Source organism: Bradysia coprophila (assembly GCF_014529535.1).
Source record: "Bradysia coprophila strain Holo2 chromosome X unlocalized genomic scaffold, BU_Bcop_v1 contig_185, whole genome shotgun sequence".
Taxonomy (NCBI): domain Eukaryota; kingdom Metazoa; phylum Arthropoda; class Insecta; order Diptera; family Sciaridae; genus Bradysia; species Bradysia coprophila.
This window is the reverse complement of record NW_023503305.1, coordinates 1,532,389-1,547,717: the sequence shown is the minus strand read 5'-3', so window position 1 is coordinate 1,547,717 and position 15,329 is coordinate 1,532,389. Positions and strand designations below refer to the sequence as shown.

Sequence of the window (15,329 nt, the reverse complement as noted above, 5' to 3'; positions counted from 1 at the left end):
TGGGGGAATTAGCGTTGTGAATGTAAAGTCTTTCAAGGAAAAAAATTTAAAAGATCATAATGTTAAGGAGTACACTCGTACAGGACTCCAAGTTTTACGGAGGATAACTATTAAACAATTTCGACGATCTGTACGCTCTTCAGAAACCATTTACTTATAACACAAAATCAAAATATTTGTTTAGTTTCTTCTAACAAAATAATCTTTTTACTCACATTCCAAAGACAAAAACAATTTTAAGAAGAGATGGAGTGCTTTCGGAGTTATTGAAAAATGTCACAGCAATATTTTTTTTGTTAAGGGGCTACTGTCAAAGTTCACTATCCATTTCTCTACTCTACCCATGTCTGCGATATGGGTAGCCTTGTTAAAACTATAATCGCTAGTAACTGTATGTAAGCAACCTCATGGAATTTTTCGTTAAGTTGTGTTTATCCTCAATCTTTTGACGTAATTACAAGTAAATTTATTCGTTCAAATTCAGCATATATACTTACTGGCCATTTAGAGAGCGACGTATGGCCGATGTGTAGTGTCAAAATTGACATTAGAACAAAAGAATTCTGTCAATTTTGACTTTGTACGTCGCCCAAACGTCGCTCTCTAAATGTTTGTTTGTTGAGAAACGATCTTGGCCGGCAAATATGAAAGACCGAATGAAATTGTTTAACGTTTAAATGTTTCCTTCGTATATTTTGTCATTGATAAGTACAAAGTACAAATTATTTTAGATTTTTTTTTAAATTTTATGTACACATTCATATATATATATATATACGCATTTTAAATTTGTCATTTATGTAATGTTTATAAACTAACTATTTATTTATATGATTTTGTGTTTCTTCTGCCAAACATTCTTAATATACACAACAGCTAAAACAAAAAAGTATTTAAACGGGAACGTGGTCTTCCGGAAAACTCTTTTCTTTTCAATTTTATTATGTAAAGAATTATACGCTCTGCGAATTGCACTTAGAATCGCACCTGCTTACAATATTTTCTTCATTTTATTTTTTAAAGACACACACTTTACACTGCATTTCTCTAACCAGCAAACACACAATGTTCTTTTACTCGGCATTTTATTTTCACACACAAAAAAAAACGTTTTTTTTATCATTGACGTTCATTATGCCATTTAGTTTTTCAAAAGGAAAAAAAAAGTTCAACTCCCACCAATGCTTCCATTTTTTTTTCTCTCACACAGATTTTATATCAAAAGAGATCTTTCTGTTTTTTCACCGTAAAATTGATATCATGTTTTCTCTTTTTCCACATCATTGACACGAACATCGTTACCGATATTGTTGCTACCAAAACCAACGCCACCACCATCCGGCAAATCTGTGTCGTCTGGATTAGAGTTATCTTCTTGTTGTGGTTCGTCGCGCTTTAAGATTTGTTTTGCTTTATGTTCCCAGAGCTTTTGGTTCGCTTTCACCTGTACGGGGTGTGGAAAGTACGGAAAAATATTGTTCATGATAAAAAATTGATTTTACTTAGCGGCGTGGATTTTTCTTTTCTTATTTTAGATTTTATTATCGATATGGATAGATGGATTATGGATGGGGTAATGTGTTCATTTTTTTGGGTTTTTTTTCGTTCATTGCTTGGGGGGAGAAAATAAGTTTTGTCAATTTCAACTTTTTTCTTCGATTTTTATGGGAATTCGTAAAAACATTTTTCAGTTGATTAATGATTTCGTTACGAAATTTTCGCTTACAATAAATTATTTACCTAAGATTTTCCGAAATTGAAAAAATAAAACAAACAAAGTTCGGAGATAACTGTTAAGCTTGGTAATTTAGATGAGCCAAAATGCAAGAATGTTACCATGCTTTAATTTAAGATGGTATTGAACGTGGCATTCATGTTTCTGCAAATTCAGTTTAATTGGATAGGGAAAAAAAAATCCGAAATATCATTTCTTTTCCTATATCAGAACGTAACATACGGGAAAAGTTTCAACTGAAAAAAGACACGGAACGACGAAAACATATTTTTCCGAGGGAAAATTGAACACAAAAAAAGACGATAACAAGGTCTGCAACCCCATACCTACGGGCCTGATAAAATTATCTTTACCTCATTGAACAATATACTTTAGCGACATTTTAAGATATTTTGTAAGAGGATCTTCTGTGCAGACAGTGGAATCCACGAAATTGTGGTTTTGGCAACAATTTTCGGACGAATCGAAAAATTGTGTGCTCGCTACATTTGGAAGATTCGTATTTTAAAGTTTGTATCATTCTACATTTAGACAGTTAAGGTCAACCGAATTCGTGTCTCGGTTTGCTTCAGCTGTTTTACCAGATGGTCAACACATTACACCGTTTATGCATGTTTAGTATGTTTGTTAACTAACGGCCAATAACAAGTTTTGGGACTATCGCCTAAACGTGACTTCCTATAAACTCCTCAAAGTATGCAAATACTCTCGGACGAAATTAGGCGCACAACAGATAATCTTGTCTATATGTAGGCTAGTCATTCGTACATAAATTCATAGTATAAGTCAAATTCAGTGCCATTCGTTATGTATATTGTTGCACCTACCGAACCCGGCTCATTTTGGTGAAAGTTCAGCACGCAACCACATAGTCCGTCTTTAACGGTTTTACAACTACCACCTGCGTGGGTTCGACCTCAAAAGTTGAATAAGCAACGTATTTGCATGAATGGACTACCTGGTGAAACAGCTGAGCGATTCTTTTAAGTTTCCTCTATATCACAAAATCGAGTGATTGGAATGACTCTCCTCACGTTTATCTTGTTGAGAGTAAAGAAAACGCTGTGGAGCGAATAAAACTGCAGAACGTTGAGCACATAAAATGTCCAAGAAGATTTTGAGCCACCGCTCATATTGTCATCGTCAGGACATACCATCAGTTGTAATATCATTGCATATACTTGCAAATATTTGATTGTTCAGCTGGAAATTCGAGTGCAAAGGAATAACACAGGCCAATGGGTGAGAGGCACTTCAGAATCGGTTAATTTTGCCATATACAACAATTAACTGGTATCGACGTGATGGACATACATTGTCATTGTTTTAGTTAGCTAGTTTCATGCTTAATCTCGGTTTGCTGTTAATGAAACACGACCACAGTTCGCATTAGTAGTGAATGTAGAATGTAGATTGTAGCGTGTGCGGTTTGCAGCCAAACACAAAACGACACATTACCTTTATGGTAAATATTTCATGCATTTTGAAATTAAACCGATGTTATGATCATTTTCCAACATGACGAAGTATTTTCATTAGCAAATAATGCCACAAGTGAATATGAGTGTGAGGAATTGAAACAATAAATCATTAGACAAGAACATTTCATCAAACCATTTCCATTCCATTAAATATTCCTCTCAATAATAATTAATCAGCCGTAACATACCAATTAAATATAGCGAATGTTATGCCGAGAGAACTGAACACTCAAAACTTTGCATTATATTAATGAACGGAATTCACATTAAGTTTATTATTTGAGAGTTGGGAATAAAGCGAATAAATTTCTGAATGGTACATCCATGGGTGCTATTCGGTAATGTAATACCAGGCTACATTTTGTGGCTTTACGTTCGTTTTGTAAAGCTATACACATTACATTTATATATCTGGATCAAAGTATTAAAGGAATCGCTTACCTTGAATGTATTGTCTTGAACCCATGAGTCTGGTGAGCCTGTAATTTTGAATTGATTAGTAACATGGAAGTAACCATGGAATTATAGAATACGGACTATGGCACACACATCGCACGTAATTTGATGCTTGATATACGAATATATGGAAATTCATATTATAATTGAACTGATCAAGTTTAATTTTAATTGCTGGAACCGAAAATCAGCAAGCAAGATGGTATTCTATATAATATGTGACTCAAGCTTGCTTGGTATGCAAGGTTTTTCTTTTAAGTACAAAATTGGTACAACAATCTATTTGTTGCAAGATTAATATTAACATGTTTGTACATCCTGCTAAGCACTAGCACATTGGGGTGTCGATTCAATTTTTTCAATATGTATTACACACTTGTCACGAAGAAGTCGAGGCTTGCCGAGACTGATAGTAACAAGTGTGTCCCCTCTATTTTATCACATAAGCGAAAACGAGACAACAACATAGAACTGAAGTGTAATTTTTGAATTAAACTTCTATAAGTATAATTTTGACATCCGAACATCGCGCGTATGTGATAAATGATTTGGATTCTGATTATTCGTACAATAATTAGCAGTTTCAACCGTACAAACAAATGAACCGTGTACAAATAAAACGAAAGAAACAAACGAAATCCACAAAAAGTTTATGATAAGACTCGTTTATCTGTGGATGTATACCAGTTGAAAAACAGCTGAAGCAAATTCATGCTGGAATTTCACTGCCACTGACTGTACTAGTAAGGTGCCAGATTATTTATTGCAGAAAATTTTAATGGAGTGTTGACAAGTTATTTTTAATCGACGTAAGACATGAGTCTACCCCGAAGCGGATTGTACTGTTTTATACACGTAACAAATCCCATTTTCGTATCTAAGCGGTTCTTTTTGGTTTTCCTGATTTTTCTTTTGCCATTTAACATACGAAATTAAAGAAATCGGAGAAACGGAACAGTAACAGCAGGCATACGCGTCAGATGGCTGACAAAATTAGGTTGATTTAGGGTCGTAAATATTACGTAAATAAAATTAATTTTCTGAAAAAGTCTGTGCATTTTAGAAAACAATTATTTTTTAGATTATTGATGTGCGTCAAATTGAAAAAGAAAACTTTTTCCGAAAGAGGCAATTCGTGGTGTATTCTAGCAACATTACAAAGGAAATTCGCAGACGGATTTTATAAATTTGTTTTTTACTGGCAGTGCTCATAATGAGCCTCGTAATGGTCTTTTGTTCCATTCTCCTGACGCAACGTTTCTTTCCAATGGTGCAACTACACTTGTGGGTACAACTTTACTTTACTAGAGAAATGTTTGAACTTATAGTAAGTTACTTACTGCTAGGCGCAACATTATACATTTGTCTCTAGTATATATCAATTTTCATCTGTGCGGTGTGATTAACCATATATTTTCTCCCCTCAAAAGGCCATGAGAAAATAGCGTATTGTTGATGTTTTGCGTGATAACAATTAAGTAGAGAAAATCTCTGCTTTCTCAGGATTGTCTCTCCCATGGGAAGTTTACTTTCACGTGAACTGTCACTTTGTTTTTGTCTTTAAAAATTGTTTAACGAATAGATATTTCGTTTCCTGGAGTAAAATAGTTAATCTCACCACGCACATGAAAAAATTCGTGTCCATCTAGAGGGAAAAATATGAAATTCCAACTCGCTTCGCTCTGGACCGTAAAAACTTCCTTCTCGTTGGAATTTCATATTTTCTCATATTTATAAACAAATATAACATTCGAATGAAGGTTTTCGTCGTTTCCTTTTCGGTTTATTACGCTTCCTTAGCAAATGTTCTCCACGATGGAGTTGATTGTTTCATTTGTTGTAAGGCTTTGATAAAGACAAAGCTAAATCTCAAAATTTGTTGAATTCGGTAGTAAGACGTCGTGAGATTTTTCGACAAATAAAGATTGAATTGAATTTAATTGAAACAAATATTAGTATTTTCAATATCAAAATCGTTGTACCATGTTTTATTACCATTAGCTATTCGCTAAAATGTTGGGGCTCTATAGTAGCCCGTGAGAATGGTAAAAAAAGGTGTTTCAGAATTTCCGGAGGAATTTCGATCTTGTTTCTCTACTAAACAATACACTCTAGACCATCATAAATAACAAAAAAAAAATTGTGTTCCGCCCAACGCAGTTGAAGTTTACATGAAAACGCATACATATTCGATTGCGTTGCCCGTCTGAGAATCAAATTTTGCCAATTATGATGTTCTAGAATGTTGTTTAGTATCAGATAGCGAAACGAAATTGACCTTCCCCGGAATTCTGAAACGGATTTTTTTGTAAACATGAATAGGGCTACCATACAGTGGATCTAACAAAAAAAAACCCGTTCCGACGTTTTAATTGAACAAAATCGTTTTTATTACTAATGAATTTTCATTAAATTGTTTACGGCATGAAAAGCGTACGTGGTGCATATCTACGGTTAACCTGGAATTATTTTTATGACTAAAATGACTTACCATAATCGGGTGGATTTGCATACGGACTATAGCCGAGTATGGAAAGCATTGGTGCTATGTCAGCCATATCCCGCACCACATCATCCGGTATATTGCCCACCCATTTAGATAATGCTTCCAAATTGACTGGCTTAATTACTTGGTCCGATGAACGTTCAACTCTGCATGACGAGCGAAAAAAAGAGGGAATTTTCGATGAATTTTTTTTTTCGCATTATAATCAGAAACAAATTAGCTAAGGGAGTTTGAAAGTTGATTTCAAGTTTGAATGAGGTAAAATATCCAATTACGTGTGTGACCAGTGGGAAGCACTTAAATCTATTCAACACACAAAAAAAAAACAACAACCAAAACCACCACATCAACAATTTCGTACGTACTTTGATAACGAAACACCGTTCGGCTTGTTGATAAATTCCTCATGATGTAAAACCGATTCGTTCCATGGCACATCGACAAATTTTAATATCTTTCGCATCCACTCTTCGGGATGGAGGACTAGCTGTTCGTAATAGACCTGCGAAAATGATTGCGTTTTTTATTTTGTGATATACGAGCTTGTGTGGATTTTCGGTTTGCAGCACATTCAATATACGAAATTATTAATGAAGTGCTTCCAGATAATAATGGTTTTCAATAATAAATGATTTCATACCGTTGTGGTGCGCAAACACTGTGAATGCTACTCAATCAAAAGTTGCACGTTATTAATTCCCAGCTAACACAGACTGGGGCTCCACCATAATTATATATGCGTTCATCACGTTCAATAGTCATATGATCGAAAAATCGGACATTTATAGTACAGAAAATGGGAGTACATTCGGTACCGATGTTTACAGTTATTGCCTATCACTTTTGTGTCGAAGTTTGATTTAGCAAAGCAGCTGGTCGATGAATTTATTGTAGCAACGACACTATTTTTTTATAAACTTAATTGAGAGCACTGATAGGAATTGGGCTAATGCAATGTGAAATAATCGAAAATGTTTATTTTTCTAGAATAAGGGTCGTTATATTGTCGACATCGTCTGTATACCAAACTTTTGTAGAAAATAATCACAAGCTTTCGGACACCCGAATATATTTATCAGGAGATCGGACCATTTGAAGGTTTTGTTTCAAAAACTTTTTCAACCCACACACATAATCGCTTCAAAAACGTTTTCACCAACTTTGTACATATACATTATGTGGTGAAAACGTTTTTGAAACGAAACACAAATGAAAATGTTTTTGAAACGATCTCTAAAACCAGCTCAGGGCGCCGATTCTCGAAACATTCGTAACTTTAAGAAATGGAAATTTAACAGTTCTTTCTTATGGAATTTTAAGGTCTGAATGGGATTCTTATTGTTACGAATGCTACGCCCAGATTACCTAGAACTGGACCCGCCAGCTTTGAATAAAAACTGCTTCCAGTCAGATCAGATTTTCTTCAAACATTAGTATACCCAACCTGAGGTTTATTCCGAGCGTATAAATATTAAATCCAGACTTCCGTACATTTTCCATAATTGAGCGCCCACGTTTGTTCCACAGAGAAACGTATAAATGCAGAACATAAATTTTTAATGGACCTGGCAGACTGGTCGCTGCACATTTTGATTTAAACAACAGGTCATGGTATTTTTTCAGTGCACGTTGCGACGAAACCTTGTTGTACATTTCGTGGAATAAATTGTTAGCCGGGAATAATAAGTAATTTATGATGTACATCGGTGCTGCGCTGATAACATTTCATAGGAAGCGTTACCATAATGCATTTTTCGATGAGATTTTTTTTATAGTATATTAATACAGTGGGATGATAAATATTTTAACAGTCTGTGGATACAGGCACACAGTTGAATTGATGCACAAGAAGAACCAGTTGAGAACATTTTTTAATAACGTTGCTCCAACACGACATGTTGCCACGAGCGCTCTGAGTTAAACATTGATCGAGGATTTTATTTCAAAACGACAACATGTTACAACATACAGTAGAGCAGACATTTTTTTCCTCCCATTTCATAATCTGCCGCCAAATGTGAATGGAATGGTATGGAAATGCAATATATTTGAAACGAACGGTTGAACTCTTTCAAATAAATAAGAAAGAAAAAAAAAACGGAGGGAAATAGGATTGACGATGCTCTGCATAGGATTGATGTTTGTGAACCGATTTGTATACATGAGCTTAAAACAGTACACATCACACGGAGATGTTTTTTTAAACTTCTAATAATGTTGGCCGGAAAAATATTTCGAAAAATGTTTGACGTCGTCAATATGGTGAAGGCAGTCAAATTATTGGCAATCACATTGTATCGGGTAACAATATAGTGTAGTCGACCCCTTTTTTTAAAACGTATAGTTCCAGACATGTAACATGAAACACCTACGGTTGACACAGCACCTTCCGCATTAAATCCCCCCATCAAATTACAAATAACCTACACGTAAATTTATGAAAATTTCAATATTCATCCAACACAAACGACTCACATCAGTTCGAAATCAATTAGCATTCATAGCCACCAGCAACAACATATATTACATCATTTAATTCCGCATCTATGTGACAAAATGCCACAATAATCAACTTACCATCATACATTTATCACGTCCAATCTCTTTACACTGATTGTGCATTGTTTCAATTGCATGATTCCATTTTGTCATACATTGACGATAACTGGTCAGATCAAAGCCGGTTATTGTCACCTTACGTGAGATAATTGAATTAACTGTTGCACGTCCATCACGGACCATAAATAAAAATTTTGCCTGAAAAATATGGCCAATGAATTAGTTTGTATGAAAACAGTTGTATGACGTTAAGAGGCATCGGTGTTTTGCTGAAAAGCATACATTCGGGCGATTTTTAAATACTGGATTTTAGTTTACTTTTGATGATATCTTTCCATCAGAATTCTTTTTGAAAAACGACCGCAATTCCGACCACGAATGTGGTAGCTTTCAACAGAAAATACATTTGGTTGCAGCAGTTTGACCGGCTCTGAGAAACGTGAGCAGTTTATGAAAATTTCGTTCAACTGCTGTCGACTGTCGACTGTCGGAATCGCGGTCGAACATTTTTGAAAAAGGATTCTGATGGAAAGATATCATCAAACATGAACTATGAGACACACATATGTAGACTACAATTTTAGCTGAGTATTGGTGCCTCTTAAGAGACGTAGATGCTTAGCTAAAATTGTTGCCTGCATTTGTGTGTTTCGTATTTTATTTTCGATAATCAACAGAATCCTTTCTGAAAAACGTATAACCGCAATAACGACCACAAGTCTGTTAGCTCCAAAAAAAGAAACAATTTGGTTTGACCATCCCTGAGAGAAGTCAGCAATTTACCGAACTTTTCGTCATCAAAAGTAATCTAAAACCAAATATTTCAAAAACGTCCGAACGTCTGCTTTTCAGCAAAGCATCGGTGCCTCTTAAGATTGAAAAATTTTGTGGAACAACACTTACGTTGGGGAACAGCTCAATAACGTACGATCCCATTTTTAGAGTCAGCGGATCTTTGTTACACAGTCTTGGTGCCGGATCACCATGCTTTGCGATTACTTCTAAACAAAATTGTGCTATTGCACTGTTCATCACCTATGCATGACAAACATATGAAACGAAATTTTAATTTGTCAATGATGAAAGATATAGTCAATTGAACCTCTTTGGTAATGCCAGCTTCTTCCAGTCTAACGCTCTCTTTTTCCGATTTCAACCAATGCGATCTTAATTGCAATATCCGGGGAATAACTCGAGTCTCTTGGCCACAACTGTAACGATAAAAAAAAATTGTTTTCCATCACATTTTCCTTTTTCATCCATATTAATACGACCGTACGACGAGTTATAGCATGTTATTACACATCGCATAAACACGTTCACCAACTTAAATGTTTATATGTCTGGAATGTTTTCCACACAGTGAATGTGAGTCTAAATTACAACATTAACACAGAAATTTCTTCGAAACAAATCCCAAGATTATCATAAAAAAAAATTCATATTTCTGCTCGAATGTAGAAACGAAAAAAAAAAAAATTTCGTTTGCATTGTAAAAACAGAACGGAAAAATATAGAACCCAGCGTTTATCTACATATTTGTACATCTTTAGAATGTTTTAACATTTTTATGCAGAATATTATGATCCATTTTCCTCATTTTCAACCCTTGCATACATAAATATTTACGTCGGTACTTGCGGAAAAATAGATTCTCTATATGTTCTATATGTGGATGCCCAAACATATCTGTATGCATATATAGTTATATGTGTACGATGCACGTATATATAAATTTATTTATGAGTGTTATCGCTCATAAAAATGTTTCAATTTGACCCGTTGATACGGTAAATCTAAATAAAATGAAGTCGGGTTTTTCCTCAAGTATTTTCCCTAAGTATTTTTTTTATAGTTTATGTTCTCGGCTAGATGTGGAAATTCCTTTCATGCACAATGATTTAATGGATTTTTTGTTGTTGTCGTATGCGCTAATTATAACACTCGAAAAACAACTGAATTACGAGTGGCATTAAGCGGATAGCCACTTCGAGTACAAAAACAATTGAAAACGAGAAAGTGGATTCTTTCGTATGCTTTACACGATTGAATTGCGATTCTACACGGTTTTTCTGGATATAACTCTATAGCAAACACAAATTACGTCGGAAGATTTTATTCTTCTCTTTAAGAAGGATCTATATCTATACCATCTATTCTACCAACATTTGTTACGGTTTTAGACTTCGATGAACTAAATTTAACATTGGTACATGGCACACTATATTACGCAAGTCTAGTACTTTGACGACTATTACGCAAGTCTAGTACTTTGACGACTGAACATTTTAAGTGCCAAAAAAATTTGTAAAAGTGGAAAACCCTCCGTGCACTTTTGAATTGTAGCTCTCCGATTACTGACAAACACTGAAAAATGCTCCCATTTCCACCATAGGGACAGGTAAAAGGCGTAAGTACGTTAAGAGAGTTTCTAACGTATTATTGTTGTCTGTCCTTTAATTTTAAATTTAATATTTCTGATAGAGAATTGGTTTCAAAGGAAAATCCGTTGGGTGTTGTGAGTAGAAATCTCTCAAGTATATGACATTAAGAGGGTGTACAGATTGGTGTTCAACCTCAGATCCACGACTGCAAATTTACTGATCAAGCTATAGGCTTTTCATTGAGTCTAGTACAGTTCTTTCAATAGCTTTTATTTTAATATTGCAACATTTATGGAGAATGAACAAAAAATAAAAAATTCTCTCAACCATAAACACCTCAAAATTCTTCTTCGTTAAGATGGATTCTTACTAAAACTGACACCTCTCCCTTTACGTATTTAATGTTTAAACAATAGAGCACAAATTGTAATAAGCTATTGTTTAAGTACAAATGTCAAGTAAGCGAGCATGGATAGGGGTTTTTCTCGATTGTGAGGCCACTTTTATATTGCAATCCTTTCAAATCTCTTTCGTCACGTTCAAGTTGTTTACATAACAAAATGCAACTTTATGACACCAAATGCAGCAGCCTAGGTCTAAGATCTGGTGAATTTAAGTGTAGCGTTTTATTTGGTTTGGTGCAGCGCTTTGTTATTTATATGTGAGATCGAGCTTTTAAAGTATAATAAACTACCGATAAAAAATGATAAATGATCGACAAAATGAACAACTTATCGGTACTTTAGTACTTTTTATCGGTAAAAAGTTATCGGTAGTTTTGAATATATTTATCGGTGCTTGAGAATTTCACTATCTGCACTTAATTATTATTTATCGGTCGAATATAATATCCCTAATAAAACTGTCACACTTTTAGTTTTCAATCTGACGTATAAATTCGTAGCGCTGATTGCGTGTATTGATGGAATGTGGTAAATATGATAGCAAGAAGACTAGGAAATTGGCTTATCTGCCCCATGCGAAAATGACCCATTACATGTGGACCATTTCCGGTTCATTTTTTTTTTATTTTCCTATGTGGAAATCTTGTATGGGTCAGGTAGTAAACAACCAGAATACATCGAATGCTGCTACGTTGTTCATTACTTTGGAAAAACGTTCAAAGTCATTTGTGTATTTTTGAGGAACTTGCTTCGGTAGTTGTTTTTTGACAAGTGTAGTTGTTTTTCTCTCCTTCGGCTCGGATATATAAAATCTAAACTTATCGAAAAGCCAGTTACCGAAGCTCGTTGCTCAAAACCACTCCTGTGATCTTGCTTTTATCACAAAATTGTTACCTCTTGCAATGAATTACTTTCACAACATCCAATGTAATCTATTAACACTGCGAAAATTCTATTGAAATCACAAATGCTGCACTGAAATGAGCTTGCCCTGCATTCGAATTCTCCCGAAACTGTGGGTACTTGTGGTTTGCATACTTTGGTACTTTGGTATGTAACCAATTCTTTCAGAGCTTGTTGGAAACACCTACCCAAATTCCTAATTGTCTTCTTAAAAGATAAATTACCTACAATTTGACCGAAGGACATTGTGCTCGACAATAAAATATTGCCGACATAAAATGAATGTTTTGCTGTGAGAACTTAATTACAGTCCAAACAATATAAAAATATTATTTAATTTTAAATTGCCCTCATTCTCCATTATAAGACAAGGCCATTTTCTTTTCTTTTTTCTTATATTTTCATCGCATAATTAATTTTGCTTTACGGGCAAAAAAAATATAATTTAAAAGTGGGAGTTTATACAAGTTAGAAAATGAACGGGGAAACAAATACAACCATACGAACAACCGAAACAGTTGCACAAGTTTCCGTCCTCGCAATTATTCTTCCTTTATTTGACGGATTTTTATAATAAATAATTTTTTTTAAAGAAAAATTAAAAAAAAGGGAAAGAAAAAGTCGTAATTCTTTTGTGCAAAGAATTTTCTCTAATTTATTTGTCACTTGTCGGATGGATAGAGCTGCACATAAATAAAATTGGTAAATATAGGAATTTCGTTCTACCCGTTAATAACACATTGTGGATTTAATGAATATTCAAATGAATGGCGACAGAGCCCTATTTCCTATAGCAAAAAGAGAAATTAATAAAGTGGAAAATGAAAAAAAAAGAATGAATGACAGACGAGTTATAAAGTGACTGTAATGTTAATGAACTAGAAGTGTGCTGAGCTCGTTAACAAATTGATTCAAATCCATTATCCCCCAATTATATAGAACGAACATGAAAGAATTATGCAGGAATTTTCAGTTTTTGCAGGGTGATAATACAACTAACTAAAACTAAAACACCGGAAGAATAATTACGAGCTCAGCCATCAATATTAGAACCGAGAATCGATAAAATCGTTCAGGCGATTGATTAAATAGTTTTGTATTTGTATGTATAACTTCAGGCATGAAAATTTTCTTCATTCATTTCGAATTCTGTTACTTATATCCATCGACGGAACGTAGCCACAACGGCTGGCTATGAATTCTATGTATTTTTAACCGACAGATTTATCTCGACTCATGTAATACAGAGAAAACTTCAGATTTCACTTATATTTTCCAATGCTTTTTTATGTGTTAAATTATGGATGGTTTTGTCTTGCAAAGGTATGGGAAAAAAACGAAGTTTTTCCGGCAACTATTTGAAACTCTCCGTCGGGGCCTCGATTCGGTTGCATCTAAGAGATATTTGAAAATATAAAATGTGTGTTGAATGCAGTTTGGATCTGCATTAATTTCATGCAGTTCTGGGTTGCAATTTATTTGTTTTCCATTTTAGCGAATTCAGTTTATGAATGACGTAAATACAATGCCATTCTGAAAATCATCTGCATCGAATAATTTTCATTTTCATTTCAAGACCCTACACCTTTTCAAAGCCAAAAATTTGACAAAAGAAGAAAACCGACTCGTATTTGTTGAAGTATCGGCGCACTAGAAAAAACAAAAAGTTCCAGGCAACGATATAATGATAGAAATCAGTCAACAAGCTCCCATAACAAGCACGCATACCAACAACAATAGCTACTCCGAACGAAAGCATCTTCAAAACATTATGCAATGGGAATGAATGGAGAATGGTAATGAATGCGATGTTGTGAATGGTTTCCATAGCAGTTGAATCAGTGCAATCGGAAGGATAAATAAATCAAATGAATCAAATAACATCTGACTAAGTGAAGCAAAATTCCGACTTTTTCCCCGTTAACGAAATTCTGTGTAATTGATGTGGCGTAAAATAATATTATTCAAGTTTATTAAGTGAATGTAAAAGATATTTATTTTCAAATACTTTGGTGGAGATATTTATTTTTTGCCGTTTACTTTTACTGTTAATTCTTCTAAAGAGTTTTAGTATAATGCGAAGAGATTATATTGCACTCCGGTGGAATTACAACTTCCATCGCTGTTGTACAAAAATTAAATGCGATTCATTCCACATGAGATATCAATAATACATGCGTACGTACACTGCAGAGCCGGTCAGAAGAAGGGCATTTGATGGCTTAAACGATAATAAAGATGAGCCAACTGAATTTGATAATATAAGAATCAAAGAAAATTTGATATAACCACCGAATCGAGTCCAGAGATATTTAAATAGATTATAGGTAATAACAAGTGTAGTCTGGCTTAACGTTCCTTCCTAACCACGCCTCGAAGTATCTGAATGCTCTCTGAGGAAAGTTAGGTGCTTAATTGACATCTCGTCTAAATGTAGGCAGGCTAGACATACACAAATCCACTCAAATTCGCCGTATTTGGGTTACGTCATATGGAAGGCCAGTGGTGGACGTAGGGAAGGGATTTCGGTAAAACCGGTAATACCGGGATCCCGAATACCGGTTTCCAAAAATTTCACAAGTACATAAGCACACTAAAAATATCGTCCCGAATACATAGCTGCGGAATGTAGACGATTATGGACTTTTTTATTCAAAATTAATGAGATAAACTCTCTCGTTTATTTTTTGTAAGAAAAAAATGAAAACTCAGACCCAATTTGAATTTGTGTAGCTGCTTGAAAGATGTTTTGATTTCATTGAATGTCGATCAATTTTGTAAACGCTTCTGCAGATTAAATCCACAGATCTTAAGTTTGAGAAGAGGTTCAAGGAATTGAAACAACACGAAAATATAACGGAATGAAGGTCCGCTTCTACTTCATGACTGTATTTAAAGGTG

General features: G+C 34.5%; 1 protein-coding gene across 1 annotated transcript in view; it reads right to left on the bottom strand.

The window, feature by feature from the left end:
* Positions 1-657: 657 nt before the first annotated feature.
* LOC119068527 (protein-tyrosine sulfotransferase) overlaps positions 658-15,329 on the bottom strand; it is a 71,273-nt gene continuing 56,601 nt past the window's right edge. The window contains exons 4-10 of the mRNA XM_037172137.1: positions 9,840-9,948; positions 9,641-9,772; positions 8,756-8,935; positions 6,544-6,680; positions 6,164-6,324; positions 3,658-3,695; positions 658-1,444 (exon numbers count right to left, since the gene is read on the bottom strand). Of these exons, the coding sequence (XP_037028032.1) occupies positions 1,259-1,444; positions 3,658-3,695; positions 6,164-6,324; positions 6,544-6,680; positions 8,756-8,935; positions 9,641-9,772; positions 9,840-9,948 (943 nt within the window). The 3' untranslated portion in view covers positions 658-1,258. The remainder of the gene's footprint in view (positions 1,445-3,657; positions 3,696-6,163; positions 6,325-6,543; positions 6,681-8,755; positions 8,936-9,640; positions 9,773-9,839; positions 9,949-15,329) is intronic.